General features: G+C 39.7%; 1 protein-coding gene across 1 annotated transcript in view; it reads left to right on the forward strand.

Annotated features, from left to right (window-relative positions):
• The first annotated feature begins 845 nt into the window (after positions 1-845).
• TGFBR1 (transforming growth factor beta receptor 1) overlaps positions 846-23,831 on the forward strand; it is a 36,497-nt gene continuing 13,511 nt past the window's right edge. Inside the window, exons 1-6 of the mRNA XM_014275849.3 lie at positions 846-1,082; positions 8,452-8,703; positions 9,091-9,333; positions 15,205-15,435; positions 22,153-22,320; positions 22,830-22,986. Coding sequence (XP_014131324.1) covers positions 995-1,082; positions 8,452-8,703; positions 9,091-9,333; positions 15,205-15,435; positions 22,153-22,320; positions 22,830-22,986 — 1,139 coding nt within the window. The 5' untranslated portion in view covers positions 846-994. The remainder of the gene's footprint in view (positions 1,083-8,451; positions 8,704-9,090; positions 9,334-15,204; positions 15,436-22,152; positions 22,321-22,829; positions 22,987-23,831) is intronic.

Genomic DNA, 23,831 nt, shown 5'->3' on the forward strand with positions numbered 1-23,831 from the left:
CATCCTAGTTGCCCCATGTTTCAAGATTCAAGATGTAACTCTGTATTAGGGTATTTGGACTGCGCGAGTTTGCTTCCAATTCCCAGGTACCTCCTGAAGTTACGTGCAGACTGTGCCGTAAGCTGGCAGCCACACCTGTCGCCCGGCACCGCTCTCCCCTCGCACGGGGACAAAGCCTGTGGGCTCAGCGCTGCGGCTCCCGCTGCTGCGGGAGGGCAAACCCTCCGCTCCGGGATGGCGGAGCGGCCGCAGGACTGGCCGCGGGAGCGCCGGGCTGTCCCGTGCCGCCGGGAGCCGCCGGGAGCGCGGGGAAGGAAGGAGCGGCCGCTGCCCGCTGTGCCGCGGGCCCGCAGCGACCGGCCCGGGGCTCCGCACGCTCCGCCTGCCCACCCGTAGCGTCTCCCGGGAGGACAAATTCCTCCGCTACCGCTCCTCTCTCCGCTCCGGAGACAACTCGAGGGCTGCCCACAGGGACTCTCCCTCCACCTGTCCTCCAGCGGGGCCGGTGCTCCCGGGGCTCCGCAAGGCAGTGCTGCCAGCGGGTCCCCCTCCCCAGCTGCTGGCAGCGCCTAAGCCGCTCGCCCGAGCGCTCTCGGAACGCCCAGAGACAGGGCAGTTCCAAGCCCGCCATCCGAGTCTCTTCAGGATCCGCGCCGAGGGGACAGAGCGGCAGCTCTGCCACCGACACCCCACCGGGATGCCACCGGCCCCGCCCCGCCGGAAGGGGGCGCCGCGGCCCCGCCCCGCGGCAGCGCGGGTCGCGCCCCACTCTCGCCGCCTGTTGTTGTCGGGGCTGCCCACGGCCGCCGAGGGGCGGGGCCGGGTTGCGGTGACCAATCAGGCGGCGCCGCCGCCGCCGCGTCGGCGGCATTCGCTGCCGGAGCGGACCGGGAGGGCGCACGCAGCGCGAACGCCGCGCCGGTCGCTGGGCGGGCGGGTGGAGCGGGCGCGCGTCGCGAGGCGGATCCCGGCTTCGGGGAGACGCGGCCGGGACATGGCGGCGGCCGCTCGCCGGCCGCGGCGGCGTGCCTGGGCCCTGCTGTGCCTGGCTGTGGCCGCGCTGCTCTGCCCCGCGGCGGGCGGTGAGTGCGCGGGGGGTGCGGGAGCGGAGGGAGGCAGCGGGTGCGGCGGTGGCGCCCGGGGTGGGGTGCGTGAGGAGAGCGGCGGGGGGCGGCGGGTCCCCGCCGGTTCCTTTCAACAACATGGCGGAGGGGCCGGCTGGGGCGGAGTCACCTCCCCCCCACCCCCGGTGTCCGAGCCCGGCGGGGACCGGTCGGCCCTTTGTTGGCCGAGAGCGGCGGCGGCTCCGCGGCAGGGGCGGCGGGGGTGGCTCCCTCGGCCCCCGCCGCTACTTCTTCGCCCCCGCTGAGCAGCGCTTCGGGCGGTGTCAGCCCTCGGTAACTTTCTATCCCGGGTGGGTGCGTGTGGCCTTGGCTCGCGAAGGCAACTTGGATACCTGGAGCTGGTGGACGTCCGCCAGCCCCTGAGAGCCCCCCGGCTCCCGGGCGAGGTGTAGCGGCAGGAGCGGCAGCCCCGGGCCGCCGCAGGGCGCTCGCAGCCGTGGCCGGCAGGAGCGGCCGGCGCAGAGACGTGTTGAGTGTCCCACGTCGCGGAGGAGGTGACAAGGGGCTGCCCCCGCTGTGCTGCACGCCGCAGTACCGTGTGCCGCTGGCGCGGTGGTGGGGGGGACAGGTGAACTTTTGGTCCAGCATGCCCTTGCCTGTGTGCTCGGCGAGGATCGAGCCGTGTGAAAATTAAATCTTTGGGTGCATATTGACAGCGAAACGGTTGTGTTCCTCCAGTTTCTTGAACCTGTGGTTTTTTGCGTGAGAGATTTGATATCAGAGCTATGCTGTTGCAGAGCTAATGCATGAAACATTGGAGTGCTTAACAGTATTCATAAATACAAGATTTGGATAGGTTTTTTTTTACGTTTTGGCTTTTTTAAATGTGCAGGTTATTCTGCGGTTAGCAGTTTGGGACATATGCCCTAATAGATTGTATATTGCTTTGGGTTTTAAAGAGGAAGTGTAGCAGCACCACAACTTTTTTCAGTTACAGCTTTGAGACATCCCTCAGTCTGGATCTATACCATGCTGTACATAATTCAATCTAAAATGGTACTCATGCTGAAAAAAAAAAGTTACTTAAAGCATCACTTGCTGTACTAAGATGTAGTGCTAATCACCCATATTCTTACTGAAGACAGTGCAAGTTCTCTGATGTGGAAACAGTGAAATAAGCTTAAGTTACCCATGGGTTGCTCTTGTATTCTTGAAAAGGTGAGGCAGGCTTTAATAATTTAAAGCTTTCTTACATAACACATTCAGTTTAGATGTTGAAGGAAATTTTAGCTCCATTTGAGCTTTGAACTTTTTCCCTTTTACTGCCTCCCATCAATCAACAGTTTTCCCTTAATCTGAGGCATGAAATTGAGGTCTAAAAGCTTTGTGTGAAAACAAGGCAACAGACTTCTATACAAAACCTTATGGGTGGAAATGATGGCATACTACCTTTTGTTTAAAAAAAGAGAAATCCTCTATGTTCAATGGAATTGGGAGAAATCCAGGGTTCCTGATCCATAACTCATCCAGAGGCCCTGGTATGGGTAAGGCAGTTAATTTGCCTGAACATTGTGGTCAAAGTTGATAAAGTAATTCAGGGTATGATTTGGCTACTGGTACTTCTTATTGTGGGTTGACCGAAGTTGGGCATTTTCTGATTGCCTCTGCTGGGGCTGTTCTGCAATGTGCTGATGTTACTGTGTGGATGAGTCGACTTGCGAAACGGTTTATACAGAGGTCAGGCATGTAATGAATCCCAGCAGCTAGCTGAACAGTAGAGCAGCCTTAATTTTTAAGAGAGTCTGAAACTAAGCTTTCTGGTTTTCACTGTGTAGGCCATAGTCTTTGGTCTTTTGAACTTCTGGGAAGTCACCACTTGGAAACTCTTGTATTCAGACAATTGCTTCTAACTGCAAACAAAGATAGCAATCTGATTGATATGGTGGAATAAATTTAAAAGTACAAGTAAAGATCTTTCTGTTTTCATAATGCTTGTGAAATTATTATCTGGGCTTTTAATTTTAGCTTTCTCCAGTTAGTTTGGTTGTTTTAAGTGCATTCTTCTACCGAAGAAGAAACAAATTGTTACTTTGTCATGCTCTGAGAGAGATGAACATATCTCTGGGTAGTATTTTGGAAAGAGGACAAGAAAACTAAATGTGCCATTTGGCACCTACATTTTTACAGGGAATAAAATGCCACTTTTTTCAAATTGGGATTTTACACAAGGTTCTATCATTACTTGCGAGTTGTGGGTACTTAATAGTAGTTTGTCTGTTTTGAGTGCATCACTTTGTTTGACAAGACCTGCTGTTTGCAGGAAGGAAATTTTGTTTAACAAACATGGATGAAATCTATGTGAAAGTTTTCCTGAAAACTTGGTACCCAGTGCTGTTACTTTACAACAGTGAAACTTAATTAGTGCCTCTGTGAGAAAAATGTGTTAGTGAAGGTCATGAACTGTTGTGGTTTTGAAAACTGTACCTATGTCTCAGATATTTTAAGAACCAAACCTTTTTGTATCTTGAGCTAAAAGAGTTCATAGATGAGTTAGGTGCATTGTTTGATGGGATTGTCTGAATTACGGACTCAGAAGCTGACTGTTGCACTGTTATGTATTATGCTCTTTTTCCTTTGGAAAGTTTTATTGGACAGGGAAAGACCAGCCAGTGAACCCTACAGCCCTCTTGCTCATATCCCTAAAAATCTGGTTTTGTCTCTTGCACATCATAGCCTTGCTCCTTTATCCCTTGAGCTTCTGCATCTTGTGGAACCAAGAATTGTGATTGCTCCTCTGATGAAGTTCTACTTTCTGGTGAAGTTTTTGCTTCAAAATTTGTATTTTGCATGTAGGAACATTTATAATATCCCAAGAGAAGTGGCTTTTCAGCAAAATGTTGCTTTTGGGTGTTGCAACTATTTGTCTTTTTTTAAATTTGTAAAGCAAAGATATATATTATTAAAGTATTAACTGTGAAATTGTTAATTTTTTGCAATAAGATGCGAGTTTGAGGGTTTTTAGATCACCTCACAAGTTTTAACTTCTGTACTGCTCCATGTTAGCATCCTTTGGAAGACGATGTCTCAACTTACAATTTCCAACTAAGAATTCTTTGGCTGAAGGTGCTGTTCTGTGCTAAACTGTCTGGTTGAAGTAGTGATGCAGGATGTAAACAAGCGTTGCATAGGGATTCAATGTGTTTTATGTAACTAAAAAAGGTTTTTCTGCAATTTTCTGTCGTCAGAAAGACAGCAGATACAAAAAAGACTATTTCAGTAGGTAACAGTCTGGTTTGGATACAGATTTGTAAAAGTTAAGTGGATAGAGTGTACTTAATTCTCTGTTCACATTTTGTATATAGTATTAATACCTGAGCTCCTGGGAGCCGGCTGATTTTAGGTCTTGTCAAGCTGCATAATTTCAGTGTTTCATTTATGCAGGCAGCTTGCTTTACCCTCACTGGGGGCTTTCCAGACTATAACATTCATGTAAGAGAGACTTGGTAAAGGAAAGGCAAAACTGTCAAACTCAGAGTCTGAGCAACTACACAGGTAATGGTATTCAACACAAGATATTCATCTTGTGGTATGAGATATGAGAAATGCTGTACTTGTATGACATGATACTGTCATAATGCACACACCCCCACTTTCAGAACAGTGTTGTCTCACTGTTTCTTTTAGGATAGTCAGTCTCAAAAAGCAGACATTACTATGTAGAGTGGTAATGGTGCAGTGACCAAAATGTAATGTACAACTACATTGCTGTGTTGACCCAATTTCTGCTCTTGGCTATGTCCCTGATTGTCTGTGTGACTTCCAGTGCATTTGTTTAGCTGTTTGTACTGTCATTTCCCCAACCTTGTATCATTTAAACAAACATGAACTTTCACTAGTTGGTAGTGGAGTTTCATGCTAGTAGTTCCATCCAAAAACTGTTATAATAATTTTAAAAAATAGTTCTCTGCCGAGGACAGGCTTGATTAAAACCTTTTTTATGCTTCTTCAGTAGTTGTGAAAGTGCTCTTTGTGGTAGTAGATTTAAACGGTGTTTACCAAATGCATTGAAATGTGTTTTACCTGGGAGATTACTGGCTCTGGAAGATCAGCTTACATCAGAGTTCTCAGTTTCTCATCCCTTTCTGTTATCATTCCATACTAGAAATGTATGTATTCATTCAAGTGAGTATGGCGATCTGACTGGTTTCTATCTGAGTTTTTAAAGTTACTGTAACGTTTCTTTGAGAATAACAGAGACTACTTGGATGAAAAGCAAATAATTCTATCTCCAAGAGGACAACAATATGGGATTCTTTTTTCTTCTCTATCAGTTATAAGTGAAAACATTTGTTTATAGGAATTAAATTATTTAACTACAGTTGGTCTTTGACTCCTCATGCTGATGTTTAATAACATCTATTATGCGTTCATGTAGTTGTAGTTTGTTCTTTACACGCAGATAACTGGAGAATGAGACATGGGCAAGGATATTCCAACTCCTTATTTTTGCCTCCTGGTATGGATTGTTGCTGAAGATGCTGAATTAGTCTACCTTGTACTAAAACGTGGAAGATCTACTGTTACTTGCTCGAGTTGGAAGGCATAAAGAACTGTTAAGTGGCCAGAGTAGGAAGGGGCCTGAAGCATTTTTAACGAGTTGGTTGGTTTATTGGGTTTTTTTAAGAGTGTGTCCACTAGAGAGCAGCAAAAACCTGTGTTCCTAGAAGCTTTGCTATTCGGCTGATTAGGCATTGTTTTCCCCTCTTATGGGAGGGGGAGAGTAGCTTCAGAAGGGAGTAGTGATTTATTTATGCCGAGGAAATAATTCCGATGTGTGTGACAGTGAATTGTGCCCTGTCAGGAGACGAGAAGATAGTGACATCAAACCAGAACAAAAGTGTAAATTTTATGAAATTGCACTAAGTGGGTATTCTATAGCAAGAGAGAGGTGGGAACAAAGTGAATGAGGAAGATAGGGCACAAAATGCTTTCTTTAGTCATGGCTGGAACAGTGTGTCTCTACAGTTTCACAAGATGAGGAAGTGTAACAAGGGCAACCCAAATGTAATTTTTCACTTCAAGTAACTTGGCCTCTGCACAGTGACTCAATGTAAATATGTCTGACCGAATATCTGTCTCTTGCTGTAGGCATTCAGATGCATGTGCTGTTGTGATGAGCGACAATTATTGTTTAAGTAGAAAAAAGTCGTGGATTAAGCAAGTGAGATAAAGGTGTGCTCACTTGAAGAGTTGAAAGAAATAGTGTGTGTAAATATTTTAGGAAATTTTTAATGGTTTGGATAGATTGAAACACATTTGTTCAGGCAAAAATTATCAAAGGGCCAGCAACATGAAAATGTTAAATTTTCTTGTTGTTAAACTGAATAATAAGACTTTCCTTACTTCCCTTATGAGGCAGGGAAAGATGTGCAAAAAGTGGTGCTGTTAAGCTTTACCTTCCTGAATGCCAGTTTTCATTTCATCTACCTTCTAATTATTTTTTTCAACAGTCTTCATAGTAAAAAAAAAAATCTAATCCCATTTGTAGGGTTTTCTTCCTCTCTTTTTCCCACTGGTCTGTGTGCTGGTGAATCTCTCTGAAACAGGGTTATCTTTCTATAGAAAGGGGGTCCTAAAGAATTTGATCAAATCTCTTCAGTAATAGTAGAAGATGATTGGCAGTGATATGGTTTGATTCAAAATCTTGGGGGAAGGGGATGTTTTAAGAGAATGTAATCTCAAAGTTTGAATCCTGAGAAACATACATATGTATTTGAGATCAGACTGCCATTTATTTAAATCCATGATAACCAGTGACAGAGAGGCAAAATCTAAGGCAATCCATGTGATTATATTAAACTCTTGAATTTAGATGAAATGCCAGATTTCAGATTTGGGGGACCTTTTGATTGACACCTGTTAATCCTCATTCTTTTGGTGTGAGTTTTTGTATGTAGCCTTGAAAGAGTCTATTTTTATGGCTCAGGACTTTTTTTGGGTTTTGATCATAAATTTGAAGATTTAAAATTTGTTTAAGTTCTCTATTTTAATGTTTCTGTGTGGACGTACACAACTTCTAGGCCAGCTTTTGCTCTTCACGGTTGAACAGGTGGACTCAAGATGTATTGATACTTTCATTGTTGCTCCTGTGTGGAGAGCCTGGTTCAAGCATGCCTTAAAGAAAAGATAGAAGCTTGCTGTGAAGCAGCCTTTCCCAGGCTTGATCCTGTAAATAATTAGGTTCTCAGCCACCTTTTACATAAAGAACAAGATTTTCTGACCATTCTGTCCTTGGCTGCTACTGGGAGCAGACGCCCAGTCTGGGAATAGATATGAAGGTTTTGAGAACCCTTCATATTATGGTGGGAACACTGATCTTTGTTTCAGTAAAATAACTTCAGGTATTGTAAACAAAAGGAGGAGCTGAAGTTTTCTCTACAGCCTGTCAGGAGCTCAGATTTTGCAATATGCATGAACTTAATTAACACGGTTATAAAAAGTGATTGATGGAGTGAATAAACGGAGTCAGATGCTGAACAAGGAAGTTGGGTCTCTCCCTCCATCTTCAATACTCCTGCATTATTTTCTGCATGGCTTTGGTGTAAATGCAGGAAGGAGTGCAGAAAGAGCCTAGAAGTAGTAGTCTTCCTTCTCCAAGAACTTCTGCAATGTGAAGAATGAAACCTGATCATCATAGGGTGATTAGCCTGTCATTGCTGCTTCCTTCCCCATGCCCTCTCTATTACTACTGCAATTGATAGCTTTTTTTTTACACCTTCAGGAATGTAAGAGAGTGTTTTCCTGTGGCTTCATAAATAACAAATCTAAACCACACTCTGCTTCTGTGACAGGATCGTGCAGGGTTTGGTTTTTAATGAGGATTAAGCTGGTATTTGCCCTTTTGGCACAAAATGGAAACCATCAAGTAATGCATAACATACTAATCCTGGGTAACTAGCAGCATCCTATTTGTCGCTTACTTGAGCTGTACCTGTGTTTACTGTCAAAAAAATGGCATTATTTATATTTGGTTTGAAAATAGCAGACTTTCATGCAGCGTTGTTTTGAAAGTCTAGAATTTTTGTAGGAGGAACTGCAGTGGTGCCTGGAGGAACAGCTAGGATTTTAGCCTTTGTCTTTTAATACATTACTATGTAAAGAGAGAGGACTTCAGATCTAAAATTTACTTTCTTCTGCTCCTCTCCCAATTTTATTGTCCCATGAAAAGGTCGTGTAGCGTTGTTGTTTTTTTAGTGTTGCTGTTCTGCGTTTATGTAACCAAAAGAGCCTCCTAGCACTCTGAATTTGTATTTCTTTAGTCATTTAAATTGCTTCTCAGCTCAGAACATGTACCAATACTAACATTAATGCTTTTTTCTCAATACAGAATTGGAGTGTTACTGCCAGCTATGTACAAAAGACAACTTTACGTGTATGACAGATGGAGTATGTTTTGCCTCAGTAACACGAACTGCAGACAAAATAATGCGCAACAGTATGTGTATAGCAGAAATTGATCTGATTCCCCGAGACAGGCCATTTGTTTGCTCGCCCTCCACTAGAGATGGAGTCCATACTGTGTCTCATTGCTGTAACACACCTCTCTGCAATAAAGTAGAACTTCCAATTCCAACACCAGGTAAGGGATTTGGGATTCTTGCTCTTTGGTTTGTTTGATTTTTTTTTTTTTTCATTTTTTCAAACAACATTCTGTAAGAGTGGAAGTGTAGGTAAATTTGAAGGCCTAAAGTACACCTTAGATTCTGTAAAGACAATTTCATGATATTTGAACAAGATCTATCTTCTGGATATGGATGTTAGGGACAGTTTTGAAGACTTAAATAAAAAGTGTAAATAAGCACATTGCTTTTGTCCTTTTTAGTACTTTAATTCTGAAAAAAGTTACTGTGCAAAAGTTTTAACAAATGCATTAAAATAATTTGAGTATTGCTATGGGATACTAGAAGTTTAGTAGAAAAAATGGAAATTAATGGGTTTTATCATTTTCTTTTATTTTAACTTTCAGGCCCTACTCCAGAAAAACCAGCTTCTAATCTAGGACCTGTGGAACTGGCTGCTGTCATTGCTGGACCAGTATGTTTTGTCTGCATTTCGCTGATGTTGATTCTATACCTTTGTCATAATCGTACTGTAATTCATCATCGTGTGCCAAGTGAAGAAGACCCTTCATTGGATCGTCCCTTTATATCAGAAGGAACCACTTTAAAGGACTTAATTTATGATATGACAACTTCAGGTTCTGGGTCAGGTAATGTGACACCTCTAGTAGTAATTACTTTGTGCTTAAGAGCCTTGTAAGACATCTAGTTTTTTTAGTATTGTCAAATATACTTAAACTTCTAATTAACTGGAGAAAATACTAGAAAAGCAATTTCCTTTACGTTCAGTCAACATCAGTGAAGATTCAATGTATGGAAATAAGTGAATAAAAAGAAACACTGAATTGTTACTGCCCTTCCTTATTCTCAAAGTAGGCTGATTTATATAAATTATATAATCAGGAAATATCACAGTCATCTATTGTAAATGTTGTGTGTTCTGTAAACCTGTCACTTAGCTTTTTTGTTCTGTACTGCCTATCTACGCAACCATTTTCTGTGGTTTTTAGATAATTTTGTGAAGGGCATTTTTTAGCTTTCAATTGAAAACAAAAAATTGTAGCTATTGGTGTATGAAGAATATTGTGAGTTAATATTTTAGACGGTTCTTCCCTTACAGAAGATATTTTTCAATTGCAAATAGCATTTCTGTGTTTAGAATGGATGCAGTATGCTGACCATGTCTGAAGAATGTCTGTCCCTTTATTTTGCAGTTTTTTGTTTTAATTCTGACTTGAAGAGGTGTTGCTCTGAGAAGATGAAGCATTGATTTGTTCACTGCGTAGAGTTTCAGCTATTGTAACTGACCATTAATTGCTCATAGGATTATGGTGGTCTCTGAAATAAAAATGTAGTTTAATAGGTGTTGTTAGGGGATGATATGCCAGGTAAATCATTGCATAAATTAATGCATTTTTGGTCCATGTTAGGGAGAGAGACATCAGTTTGTGTACTGCAACCTTTTACCAACCTTCTACTATATAAAATGTAAGTAACTTAATACTGAAAATATTTCCTACTACTTTCAAACCTATGTGTTGAAACAACGATGCCCTTTCAGAACACTTTCTACAAAGAAAGACTGATTCTCAATTGCTGCATCCTTTTTTTTTTTTCTCGGAACTGGAAAAAAATTAAACAACAAAACCCAAGTATCTAGGTTGTTTTTCTTTTCCAAGGACAGTAACTGGTAAAACTGTTTAGAGTCCGTTGCTTTGTCAAATAAAATTATTGTAACTTCCTGAACATGTTTAAAATCTAAATCAAAAGTTCATTTTAGTCATATCTTTTCTAAAGAAGGTGAGTTTGCACTACATGTGTAGGTCATTGTTTCAGCTGAGAAAGCTTTTGTGCGTTCAATAAGATTTGATCCTGGTAAGGGTAAGTTGTTTTCTGGTTAGAACTGGAGTTTTAGTAATTTATGTTCATATCAATTTTCTCATTTACTTGCGGAAGTAGCTAAGTCAGATAATGAAAGTGGTTAATAGAACTTCCAATGTATTGGGCTAGAGCTTGATAAATGCAAATGCTGGACTTAGGTCTCCAGTTTTGCTTGTTCTAGGAAGGATAGACAGTAGTCAGAGATTTACATATCGTGGAATCCAGGAAAATGTGATATATATGATTGTTACACTATTAGAAGCGTGACAATCTTACTGAATGTCTGCAGATCTAGACTTTTCCTAAGGAAGGCTGAAAATAATTTCTAATTAAAATTCAAAATTATTTGTTAATTAGTCTTTTCATTCATTATCAGGAATCATCCTCTGTTTTTTCTTTTGGCCTACTTACCTGTGATGATTCTGAACCTCTCTTTTTGTTTGAGAACTCTGGAAGTACTCCTTCAGAATAAGCTCTTGAAAAGCAGAGAATCCAAGTTAGAAGAAACTTATGATTATTCCTCTTGAGCACATGGCTAGAAACTACTGACCCTTCCCTTGCCTATGTGCAAATTACTTTTTAAGTAAAAGGAGCATGCTAGGGAATTGCTAAGCTTTCACAGCTGAGTTCAGGGCACTCAGGCTGGTGTAGACTCCCAGAGCATCTGACCTAGTATGGTATTTGAGCATTGGCTACTGGTGAGTGCATCCAAGGAGCAAAACCAGCAAATATGGTTGAATTTGACTTATCCCTAAGGGAGCCTCTTCACTAATTTGCTTTTATGCTTGAAAGGCTGTAAAACTAGGCTGAATGTTTCCTTAAAAGGAATCTTTTAACTTCAGCTGCAGTGAGTTCCATGTTGTTGAGCTGTTTATAAGACCAGTATTAGCCTTATTTAGTGTTCTCTACTTTGCTTTGATTATGACAGTGAAATAGGAGATGCTTCAGGTACTTACTTTCTGTACTGTTTGTTGACATTGTGTGTATTTGCAATGACTTGTGTCACTTTGTCTCAGAATTAGTCAGTCAATGACTATACAAATTCATGGTGCCCTAGTACTTGAATTGATAACTTTTGTGTCCCCTGAAGTATGCCTACAGCATTTGAATCTCATTTAAATGTGTATTTTAATCCAGACTTTGGGTATCGCACATTTAAAGTTGAGAAGACTTGTACCTTTATGGAATAAACTGGGGGTAGAGAAAAGGGTCTCCAAAGGGAGAAGAGTTAGAGCTGAACACAATGGAAGTGTACAAAACAGGCAAAATAATCCAGACCCAAGAGACACAGCTAAGAACGTGTTTTGTTTGGTGACGCAAAAGCCACATTCTACTCTTAAATTCATGCTGAGAAACCAGAAGAGCTCATAAAAAATAAAAAGGATTCTACCAATTTTGTTAATTCAGTATTCTCTGATGAGAAGTGTATAAAAGAGAGAAATAATCAGAGCTCTAAAAATGAGCTTCCTATTCAGACCAAGAGGGAGGAGGATTCATTTGTTGCAATGATGAATAGTAAGCTGCTATTAATTATTTGGTCTTGACTTAACATTAGTGTTGCCATGCTGTTCCATGATGAACAAGACCTGAAATGCATTAATGAAAGGCATTAATGAAACATCTAAAATAGACCATTCTGGCAAAGCTACAGCTTCTAAGAGAAGGATTTCAAAGCCTCTTGGAGCTGAGAATGATTTTCATATCATGATGCAGATCTCTAAATATCAACTACATATTGTAATGACAGATGGGGATGCCCATCTGCTACTGTCTTAACTCCCAAATGACGAAGTCACTTAGTTACAAGGGAGTAGGAAGAATTGCCTACAACAAGGAGAAGCTTTGGATAGTATTGGTAGGCGAACTTCCAGCAGGAACTTCAGCTATTTAGAAATCTAAAGGGTCACAGAAATCAATGCAAAGTTGAGTCAGCTGAAGTGACTATAAAGCTCCTTAAAAACTTTAACTAAAAATCTTGCAATTCATAAACTTGAAGGGAATAAGATTTTTCACAGTTCATGGAATGTTGGTTTTTTTTATTACTCATCAGAGGAAGTCTTACGTGTGGAGACTTACGAACAAGAACAAAGTTCTAGCTGCCACTTTTGTTGGCTTCCTGTAGTGCTCTAGAACTTACTTCCTGAATTATCCAATTTAGTTACAAACTCCTTATGCATTAGAAAGTCACTAAACTAATCAGAGTACACTTGATATATGAAAAAGAAAACTAACTTTCTTTTTTTGTTAGATTTTCAGAAGGATTGAGGATACTGTATGATATAAGAAAATTATGATGAAGGTTTCAAGAATAAGTCAGGTGACTATGGTGTCAAGGATTACCTAAATTCAAGGTGTCAGACACTGAGCTGCTGTTTAATTTAATATGGGCTCAAATTTTCTTGTTCTCCTGATTGGCAAACAGGCTATCATCTTTCTTCATGCACAGTTAAAAGGAGGTGTGTCTGAGAGCATGGAGTACAGTTGTGCCCAATGTGTATGTGAAAGGCTGAGGCTGTAGCTATCTCCTGTGAGATACTTTTCAGGCAGTCTGGTTCACAGTACAGCAGTTGCTCAAGTTCCTGGTGATACGGAGTTGTGTGTCTTCTATAGCAAAATGAGGAAATTGCTCAGTTCCAACAGAAAGTCTGTAATGAATTGCTATGAATGCAAGATAAATATGGATTCCAATCTTCTAGAAGAAGCAGTAGTAAGGGAAAGATTAGTTTCAGACATACAAGAAGCAAGTTGGATCTTGTAAATATTGTAAAAATAAATATAGGAGTAAGTGGATAGATCACAGTAAGGTTTTTATCCTACAGTGACATGCTGACTTGCTGAATGGGAGTTTGTAATGTGAAATTGAAATGCATTCTGTCTAGAAGGTTTAGAGGTTAGTATATGTTTAGCTGATATCCTTGGACATATATGTTAAATAAGGAGAGATGTCTATAAAAGGTGCAGCAGGTCGAGAGCAGTGCATCTGAAAGTGGGAATATACAGACAGTTTTCTGATACAACTCTATGGCCTATCACCCATTTCAGGGGCACAGAATCAGCTTGTACTTGACATATGCTTATAGATTTTGCAGTAGTGCAAAAATTCTAAGGAAGAAGCTTTCTCTGGCCAATCAAGTAAAATTTCACATTATCACAGTTCAGTTTGGTCCTGTGTTGTTTTCATCTGGCCTCTTCTGCATTTCAAAAGTCTCTCCATAAGGAATGAAGGTTAGGCTTCTCAGAAGAGCCTCTATAGTTTGGGCATGCAGCACAATTACCTGAGGACTGTTACAGTAAAAGTTTTAACTTGCTCAATAGACATTATTACAACACCTGACAATGATTAAATTGGTATAGTGTGCATTTTTTTCCCTTCCTGTCTTTGTGTAGGTATGTTGTCAGCATAGACCATGCAGAGAATTCCTGTAGGTCTAGAATTTTTGAGGAGCTGTTCTGAACACTCAGTGTTTTAATTTGCTCTTTTCAGACTGAGACACAAGTGTGGCAATGCTTCCAACCAGATCAGATGTTCTTCTAGTGCGGCTGTTAGCAAAGATTGTCCGAAGGTGGACAAGAATTAATTATCTGAGCTATTAGTTGGGATTTGTTTCCTATAACATAAGGAAATGCAGGTGTTCTGTCAGATATTGGAACAGTGATTATGGAATAACAGATTACTTTGTAAAGTGTTTGGTTAAAGTGAAATAATCCTATACCAAAAGAGCTTATCGTAAGCAGATAACCTGGCTGATGTTTTCATCCTGCAGTGTGGTGTCAGTGTGGAGTCTAGTGACAAGCCCTGCAGTTACAACAGGAAAGATTTAAAATAAACAAAAACCCAGCCTGGTTGAGGGATGCCAGTGCTGCTTGTTGTATAAAATTACTGAAGTGTACTGAAGAGGTAATCTGTGTTGAAAGCATGTAAATGTTCCAAAGCTGTAAGACCTTGATGAATGTAAACATTTTTCTCAATTATAGTTACAGTGAGATGCACAAGAATGGCCTGTAAAGCGGAAAGCTTGCATTACAAGGATGTTTTCCTATTTTACAGTGACTCGGGATTACTAAGATGCTGTTGGCACACCAAAATCCAAATGGGTGTGGGTTTTCAGCAGTCGGTGTTGCTGATAAGTGTGGTTTAACTAACTTAGAAATGGACTATCTAGTGATAAGCCAAGTAAATTAACCAGTAGCAAAAGTGCCAGGAGAGTTATGGGCAGATCCTTTTTGCAAAAATAAAGAAAAAACTCACTTTCATCACTAACAAGCAACCCAAAAGTAAGCCCTAAACCTGGTCCTGACTGCCTCATCATTGCTTCTTTTTTGCATTTAAATAAAACTTTATGGCTCAGCAAGTAACAGCGTTCCTAACTGAAAGGAAGTTTCTGTTGTGCTTTTGACAACCATAGTAGTTTGTAGCATAATCTCCATGAGTACTTACTTGTTAGCTGGCCTTTTAAGGGTGAAGGCAGAATCTTACCTATGTGCTTGTTAGCAGTCCTCAACAAGCAGTTAGAATAAACATACTCTCTAAGATTTTAAGAGAAATGCCCTAATAGAAATAAGATCTCATATTCAGTGTGTGGGATAAATACTAATTCTGTAGAGTCATATTTAAAGCAAATGTAAAATCTTCTTTTTAGGTTTACCTTTACTTGTGCAAAGAACAATTGCAAGAACTATAGTACTTCAAGAAAGCATTGGTAAGGGTCGCTTTGGAGAAGTCTGGCGGGGGAAGTGGAGAGGAGAAGAAGTTGCTGTGAAGATCTTCTCTTCAAGAGAGGAACGGTCATGGTTTCGAGAAGCAGAAATTTATCAGACAGTTATGCTACGCCATGAAAACATTCTTGGATTTATAGCTGCAGACAACAAAGGTTGGTGATGCTATGAATTTGTTTTGCTGATTCTGCATCTGGTCAGAATAGGCAATGCATGAAGGAAAAAAATGTGAGGATCCGTATAACAGTAGCAAATAATACTTTTGTTACTGCAGGAGTTCAGGGCTTGGCACATTTTTCATAGGTTTAACGAAGGAAAAAGTACATTGTCTCTTTTTTTGGAAGAATATGTTTTGTTTAAATTTGTTTAAAATGCTTTGGTATCAAAAAGGGGGTGCCTTATCATGTGAGCCCACACATCTGCTGAATACTTGTACCTGTCGTTACCTCATAGCCTAATAATATAGATCTGTGGGACTGAAAGAGATCATGTCTCATCCTGTTGTCCTCATATAAAGTAGGAGGTAGAAGATTTATTCTTAAGGCTGAGTTATGAGATGTTATTCTTTTACAAGTCCAATTGGAAAATCAATTACAAAAATGGAATTATTTGTTTCTAGTAGTAAAAAATTATACCTGCTTCCTGAAGCTCTCCTGATGAGCCTTTAATCATCCAGTTAGAGGAACCATTTTTTCAACTTTGATTTGCTGTGATTTTTGGACAGATTAAAGTTTCTTGGATTTTCCTGCAATTCCAGTAAAGAGCCAAGAGTCTGACAAAACCAAGTTTTGGGGTTTTTTCATTAAGGGGAGCTAAGATATTAAGATGCTGTTTCATTCTGTTATTTTCATCTGAAATTGCATGTTTCACTACAAATGGCATTTGACTTCTTTGTGGAGAAAGCATTATAACAGAAAATTCTGTCACATTAGAGAGGAGTCAATAATTCACACACATCCTGGATTTTTAAAAGGCTTTCAGTTTTGTGGGAAATTCCTAAGTGGTTTTAGTGAGGGTCAAGTATATGTGAAAGTTCTTTTTAATTACCATTAGATTAATTTCAAGTTTCTATATAAATCTGTAGAATAGGAAGAGAATCCACGAGATTGTGCAGGGCACTTCTCCAGGAGAGGGTTGTGTAAGTTAACTTGCTCCTAACAGATGTTTGTACAACCTCTTATCCTTCAAGAGCTTGCAGACCAACACAATACCAGGCAACTTTTTCCTGCAGCTTACTGTGCTTACCAATAGAAACTGTCTTATTTTCATGCCTAGAATTGTATTTGGAAATACCAGCACCTGCAAGAGCTGGAGCTTGCTCTGATTGGCCATGGGGAGTGAGTATTTGGAGCCTGGGTTTAAAATTAGATCAGCTGCATTAAAGCTATAAATGAAGAGCTATCTCTGCAGAAGCTTTAGCTTCTATTTCTCATTTAAAAGCATAAAGGATATATTGCAATACCTTAGATGTAACTTTTCACAAAATCCTTTGTAAGTATACCAGTGTCTCATTTTGCCTGAAACCTCCAGATAGTTTGTCCCAAAAATACATTTGACTGCTGTAAAGAGGAGGTATGAGAAAGGTTTCCTGAATGGGTGGGTTTTTTAGATAATTTCTTGCTTGCTGGTTTGTGTTGCAGATGCTATAGCATTTGACTTGGTCATCTTTAGTTTTCTTGTAATATAATATAATGTGATATAAATTTTTTTTCTGTTAATATGCTTTATGTACAAAGAAGAAATCCTTAACTGATAGGTCATGGCACTATTTGAGATTTTGGATCTTCAGAGTAAGGCTCTTGTTCTTTAAAGAGAACTAGTTGGTGTCTGGTTTTTAAAAGTAGATAAAAATGTGTTTTGAAAATGCCACTATTCTTGACTGTTTTCTAACAGTATTGCTGTCTGAGCAGAAATCTGTGTTGTTGTTTTTCACCCATCAGTGCAGAATTAATTCATAGTATAACCTTCTATATTCTCTCAGGGAGGAAATATGCACACACAATTTGCTCCCTGGGCTAAGAATTCAGTCCTGAATATTGAAGGAGGTTAAAACTTCAATTCTTGTTTGGAATACTTCAGGCCGCCTGTATCCCATTAAATGAGAGAACATAGAGGGACCATTATGGGAGTAGTTCTCCCAGTTTAGCAGGTGCACCATCATGCTACTTCAAAAGGAGAAGGTGTATCGCAGCATGGCTTTGGAGAGCAATGGCTTAAGAACACTAAGTGTTCCAGTGGCTTAAGGAACAGTGCTCCACTGTAGATGCTGGTGCTAACTGATGAATGTTCATGTGATGCCAGGTTCAAGATTATGTATTCATTCACAGCAGCAATGTCTGTGGAGGGTTGGCATCCATTTCTCTGTAGGGCTGACTTTTGAATGTATTCAGAAGTTACTGCAGTCTGGCTGGAATGCATAAAGTCATTAGACTGCAAGAATCTGTGTGTCTGAGGTACTGCAAAGATACAGTAGAGTATACTGCTGAGATGCAGGAGTACTAGTAATTTTAAGATTAGCAAAGGACTAGTAAAAGAGCTGTAGAACCAAGGCATGCTTCAGTTCTTGCTGCTGCTGAAGGCATTAATAAGGTCTTTCCTCTTACCTCAACTGCAGTTTTTCACAACTGCTGAGGAACATCTGGCTGTCTATTTAGTGTAAAATTGGTGGAAGGGGTTCCTTTGGGTAGGAGGGTGTGCTTGGATTAGAGCTTGTGACTGAACTGCTGTTTTCACTCCTTTTTCTACTACATTCTTTAGACTGTCCCTATGCCTTAATGGCATATTCTTCTTTTCTGCTTCCCCAGACCTGTGTCATGTTCAGAAGGCTACAGGAGCTGGTCCAATCTGTCTGCTTCCCATCCTGTAATCCACTAGGAAATGAGTGCTACAGTTAAGGCAGCTTGAGGGCTGAGAAGCAATGAATGATTTTAATTGCAGTTGTGGTCTGCCTGACAACTTCTGTGTTCTGGGTAGCTCTTTGTATAGCTGGTGTGTACTAACTTCCAAATTCTGCTGCGTCAGGGAAGTTACTTTCAGGGCCATGTGTTGTCTTGTTTTGTGCCATTTAAATGCACAGTTTTTGTGCATGGTTTTTTGTATTGTTCTTTCTAACCCAGTTACTTCAAGGTAAAGTGTGTCAGGGACTACTTAAATGTACTATTCTAGTAACAAAAGAGTAATGTCAGCAACCACAGTTCACAGCACTAAAGGTTTCTCTGCATTAGCTGGCTGTAATTATAACTGGCTTTAGCCTGAGGAGAGGGAATCTGCACAGCTCAAGTGCTTTTCATCATTGAGTCAGATGACTGTGTCAACATGATAGAGTCAAGCTGTTATGCTAACAAGACACCAGTCATGCTCTAGTCACTGACAAAAGTGCTATCTCCCTGAATATCTCCTTTCTAAGAGATTTCTAGTGGGAGATCCCATCTGAATCTGATTTTTTTCAGTGCTTTTTCCTGGTTTTTTTTCCTAATATTACATTATAGTGTGCCAAAAAAGGCTAAATATCTGCTTTGAAACATTTTGCTACATAACACCACAGAAAACATTTTTGTTTCACTAGTGTTGATGTGGAAAAAACACCAAACATTTCTCACTTAGGTGATTCCAATCAATTGAATTTAATTGAAACTTGATATTGTAGGGCACAAATATTAATTCAAACAATTCAACAAATATTAATTCAAACAATTATATATTTGGTATAGCAATTGTATAAATTCCTTTCTTCATGAGTCAGGTCTACTAAGATGGATTTTGCTTGAACATTAGTAATGTTTTCCCCAAACTGTAATCAGTCTGCTGACAACAAATCTGAAAGCTTCTTTTCTCAGAATTTCAATGTTTATTTGGAGTTTAAAATTAAAATCTTTTCGTTCTGAGTGTCCTTGGTGGTATAAAATACTTTCAGGTGTCCTGAAATAGCTGAAATAACCATAATTAATCTCTTAAATATGTTTCCAATAACACTTGTAATTTTTTTGTTAATTTTGAATATTCTGAAGTTATTTGAGATTCTTGATCATTGTGAGTTCATAAAATAAATTAGATTGCCTAATCATGGAAAGCTGGGCTACTGTATGTAATTACTATTGAGTGTAATTACTTTTTCCTACCGGATAATGCAAATCCTGTGATTGAGAGCTTTATGGCAGATGCTGTTTACTGTGCAGCTAAAAATTCTCAGCTGTTTTACGGGTCAGATTAATAATTACTTGGTAATAATCAACTACTGTCAACAGAATAAGAAGTCTTAAGTTTATTGTAACATGTTCTGCTTAGAGTGCTAAACAAATGTATGGCTTGTCAAATATGGCAAGGCAAACATAGTAGGTCCCTTCTGATAGCTGGACACTGGACCTGTTGCTGCATTTCAGCTTGCCTGTAATTATTTATATAATTGATTTTGATGTAACACTGTCCCTTGTTAAAATTTGGTTGAAGGGTCACAAATATGGCACATAATAGGAAACAGTCATGGTTCTTCTCCGACTGGATGGTAAGCCCAGTTTATATTCCTTCTTTGGAAGGAAGTTAGAGCTTGAATATTAAAACTTGCAGGTAATACACAAGATAAAGCTGAATAGAAGAGTCTGTAACCAGCAGCATATTCCCCTTTTAGGAAGAAATGTAGTGTTGAGAGGGGAGGAACTTTATGCAAAGACACCATAGTCTTGAATCAAAGCTGTGATAATTCTTCAGACACTGACATCTTTCATAGAGGTTTTTAAAGACAATAGGTTTGGTAGACTAAGTAAAATTGGTTTTATTTCCTTCCGTACAGCTAGGTGGCTAGTACAGACAGATGCTGAGGTATCCCAACCCTAAGAAACAGGAGAAGAAATAAAATACAGGACTAAGTAATGGATGTGTATGATGTTAATGCCCAGGAGAGGATTATTTCAGGCAGTGTAGGATCATAACTGATGAAGCAGTAGAATAAAACTGAGTGAAGAAAATGTTCTCACATGATAAGGTTAGTTTACTTGGAACTTCTGCAGCTCTTTGTTTATTTAAGAGCATCTTTTCTGTGCCTGTGAACTCATACCTGTTTCTAATGATTCTGTAAGACTGTTTAGTGAAACCAATACTCTTGGATTGATGCCTCAGAGACCATAATTCTCTTAGGAAAAAGTCACGTTTAATACTGTGCTGAGTTCTATGAGTTTGTGCTTGGATATTGCCAAGTAGCAAGACATGCAACAGTTCTAACTGAAAAGTAACTTAAGATTATTTTTTTTTAAATCTTTAATATCCGTGTTCCTTTTTAAAAAACAGCAGTTAGGCATCCCAGAAGACTCTTCCTGCAGCAGTAGTGCATTTTACCAGTCTTGTACATGTAGCAAGCCAGAGTTCTCTTTCCATTATGGGAATTGTTTGAATGTATTTTTCCTACCCTGAAGTATTTGGAGTCTTTTTAATTTTGGTAGGTTTTTTTTATTTTTATCTTTTATTTTTAGATCTTTTTAATGTCATCACTGACTTCCCTAAAAACATCCAAATAAAAGGGATGTTTGCAAGTTTTCCCACCCCCACCAAAGTGTTAAGTTAAAGATAAGCACAAGTGTTTCTATAAAGGTGGTTTCTGTCAATCTTTAGAGCAGGCATTTTGTACTTCTGGCTTTTCTAGACAAGAGTGTTCTTTGGAAAGTAAATTTTTTTCAGTATGTTTGCAATAGGAAGTAAGTTCTGAACTTCTTTCCTTTTTTCATGTTCTTCATATTCTTGAGCAATCTTTAGGGACTATCACATAATAAGACATCTTTTTGATTTGTGCTGAGTGCTCTCACTTGTTCTGAGAGAATAAGGGCTATATAATTCAGGCTAGGAGTCCAACAGATGTCTTTTATGGGATAGCTGCTCTTCTAAAGAGATAAAAGATTCTTCTGTAAAACTAGCTGGCTATAAAAACATTTTTCAAGTCTGCCACAGGAGAGGTGCTTTTATAACACAACAAAATTGGGAAACCTATTCAGTGGCAGGATTGTTCTTTCCTAGGTATATTTCTACTTCTTAGATAAAAAATGCTTTTGCTCCCATCTTGATTTGAATTCCTTTGACAGTCTTCCTTCTGTGGCTTAAACTTAAAGGTATTAAGTTCTTATATGTCATTTTTATGCCTTGGGATAGCTACAAATGTATTGTGGCACATCGTGTTTGTCATAGTTCAATCAAAAGTCAAAGCAAACTGATTTCCTCGGTGTTTTTTGCTTTCTTTACCTTTGTGCCTCCCGGAAACCTCAGTTTTGGCCAGCAATTTAGAGGTCATCGGAGGTGGGATTTCACTTTGTGTCTGATTGCTGCTTGTAAGCTTCTACTCTAGGAGGAAAAATATTTCACTGTGGGAATTGTCTCCCAGGCTGATAGGTTATGGGAAGAGTGAAGGAATCATGGAGCAAAGTTTGAAACACTTTTTTTTTTTTTTTGGTGATTAGCCTGGACAATATTGTGCTAGACTGATGGTGATGGGATTAGTTTTGGATCATGCATTCAGCACTGTTCCCTGTGCCCCACTCTAGTTGGAAACCTAGGGAAAGGCAAGGCCTGGCTAATACTTTGAACAGTTCACCCTGAATATGCACCTCAGAATTATAGTGACATCCGTTTTCTATGGTTTGTGTTTTAATTTAAATACAAGAATACTCACTAAGCTTTTCAGAAACTCTCCCATGGTGTTACCAACCTTTGCAGAGGCATTAAAATGTTACAGGAATAGAAGAGCCTGAGACTAATAGTAAGAGTCTAATTTATAGAGGTTACTTGCAAACCATAATTTGTACTTCATAAGTGTTGTACAGAAGTAGAATATATTGTTTATTTTTCATATATGTGTATGTATGTGTAGTATTCATGCCAGTTTTATTTTGCAGACAATGGTACGTGGACTCAGCTGTGGTTAGTGTCAGACTATCACGAGCATGGATCACTCTTTGATTACCTGAACAGGTATACAGTAACAGTGGAAGGAATGATAAAATTAGCTTTGTCCACTGCCAGTGGTCTTGCTCATCTACACATGGAAATTGTTGGCACACAAGGTAATCTTACAATTATTCTGCTTATCATGTGGATATTACTGATTGGTTTTTTGGTTTTTTTTTGTTAATGACACATAAGTACCCCGTTCTACTCTGTGATGATTTCCAAATTCACAAAACTTCTTAATTTGAAAGGCTTTTTGCCTTCTTTTCTCAGGTATTGTGATGTAACAATCCTTCGTACAAAATACCTGTTAAAAGGCACCAAGAAATGATGCATGCAGCATCTTCTTAACTTTGAGTTGAGATAATGTTTGAGTAGAATGTGTATGCAATAAATACCTGCAGGAAGAGGGAAAGGAGCAAGTGGGGTGTGCAGTAAACATGAAAGGCACTTTCCTGAACAGCCAGACAATCTACAGTAAATGATTTCAGGAGGTATCCTGGTGCACATAAAGTGTCAGAACTGGAAGGAATTCTGTTCCTTCAAACAGAAGCTTGCACCAGGCTCAGAATAAAAGGAGGTTGGTTTGGAGGTTTTTTTACAAATTCTCTTTTTTCCTTTACAGGCAAACCAGCAATTGCCCACAGAGATTTAAAATCAAAAAATATATTGGTGAAAAAGAATGGAACATGCTGCATTGCAGATCTAGGATTAGCGGTTAGGCACGATTCAGCTACAGACACAATTGACATCGCCCCAAACCACAGAGTGGGAACAAAAAGGTAAAATCATTTATGTGATGTATCTGGCAACGTGTATGATAAAGTGCTTTGGTTTTTCTTGTCTCATATAAATTTGTGTTGATAGAAATATAAACAGCAGGAAAATGTAATGGCAGAGTTCTTAGGCACTTCCTTGTCAGCTGGTATTTCAGTTAGATGGTAGGCGCTTAAAAGGCACGTTCAGTGTTGGCTTGTGTAAAATGCTGAAAACTTGCTAAGTGTTGTAGGGCACAAATATTAATTCAAACAATTAAGAGATTTCATGACTGATGATTTTAGAGACTTCAGGGCTCTCTTTCTCCTTCTTGCCATGTATTGCATGGAAATCAGGAGTGTAAAACAGGATATTGGTAGTGACAGTAAAAAGCTGTGGTTGTCAGTGTGAAGCCTTGTGTGGAAGAACATACAAGGACACGGGGCTGTCTTGGAATCACATTTTTTAAAGAAATGCAAGAAGTTAAAACAGTCATCTTTGTCATTTAATGCATAAATAGAAGCTTAAGTGGATGAGTTAATATAGTCTGTCTTAAAAGCTTTTTCTGAATTTGGAAATAGAGATTTTTCTTGCCCTAGAAGAATTCAGAGCTGTTTAACTGAGTCAGCACAAGTGCAATAAAACTTGCTGTGAGTAATTTATCATTGGTGAACTTTCAGGCAGTAATAACTGGAAGCTATAAATAAATTTCCCTTAGTAATCCATGTAGCTATACAGCATACAAACGTAGCAGCACTAACAGTGAACCACATCAAGCATTTTGGATGTGGGCAACTTTTCATTCTTCTAATGCCTGAAATTCATTCTTCTAATGCCTGTGTAAAACTGGAGTTTGACACAGCGCTGAATG

This window comes from Zonotrichia albicollis, chromosome 1 (assembly GCF_047830755.1).
Source record: "Zonotrichia albicollis isolate bZonAlb1 chromosome 1, bZonAlb1.hap1, whole genome shotgun sequence".
Taxonomy (NCBI): Eukaryota; Metazoa; Chordata; class Aves; order Passeriformes; family Passerellidae; genus Zonotrichia; species Zonotrichia albicollis.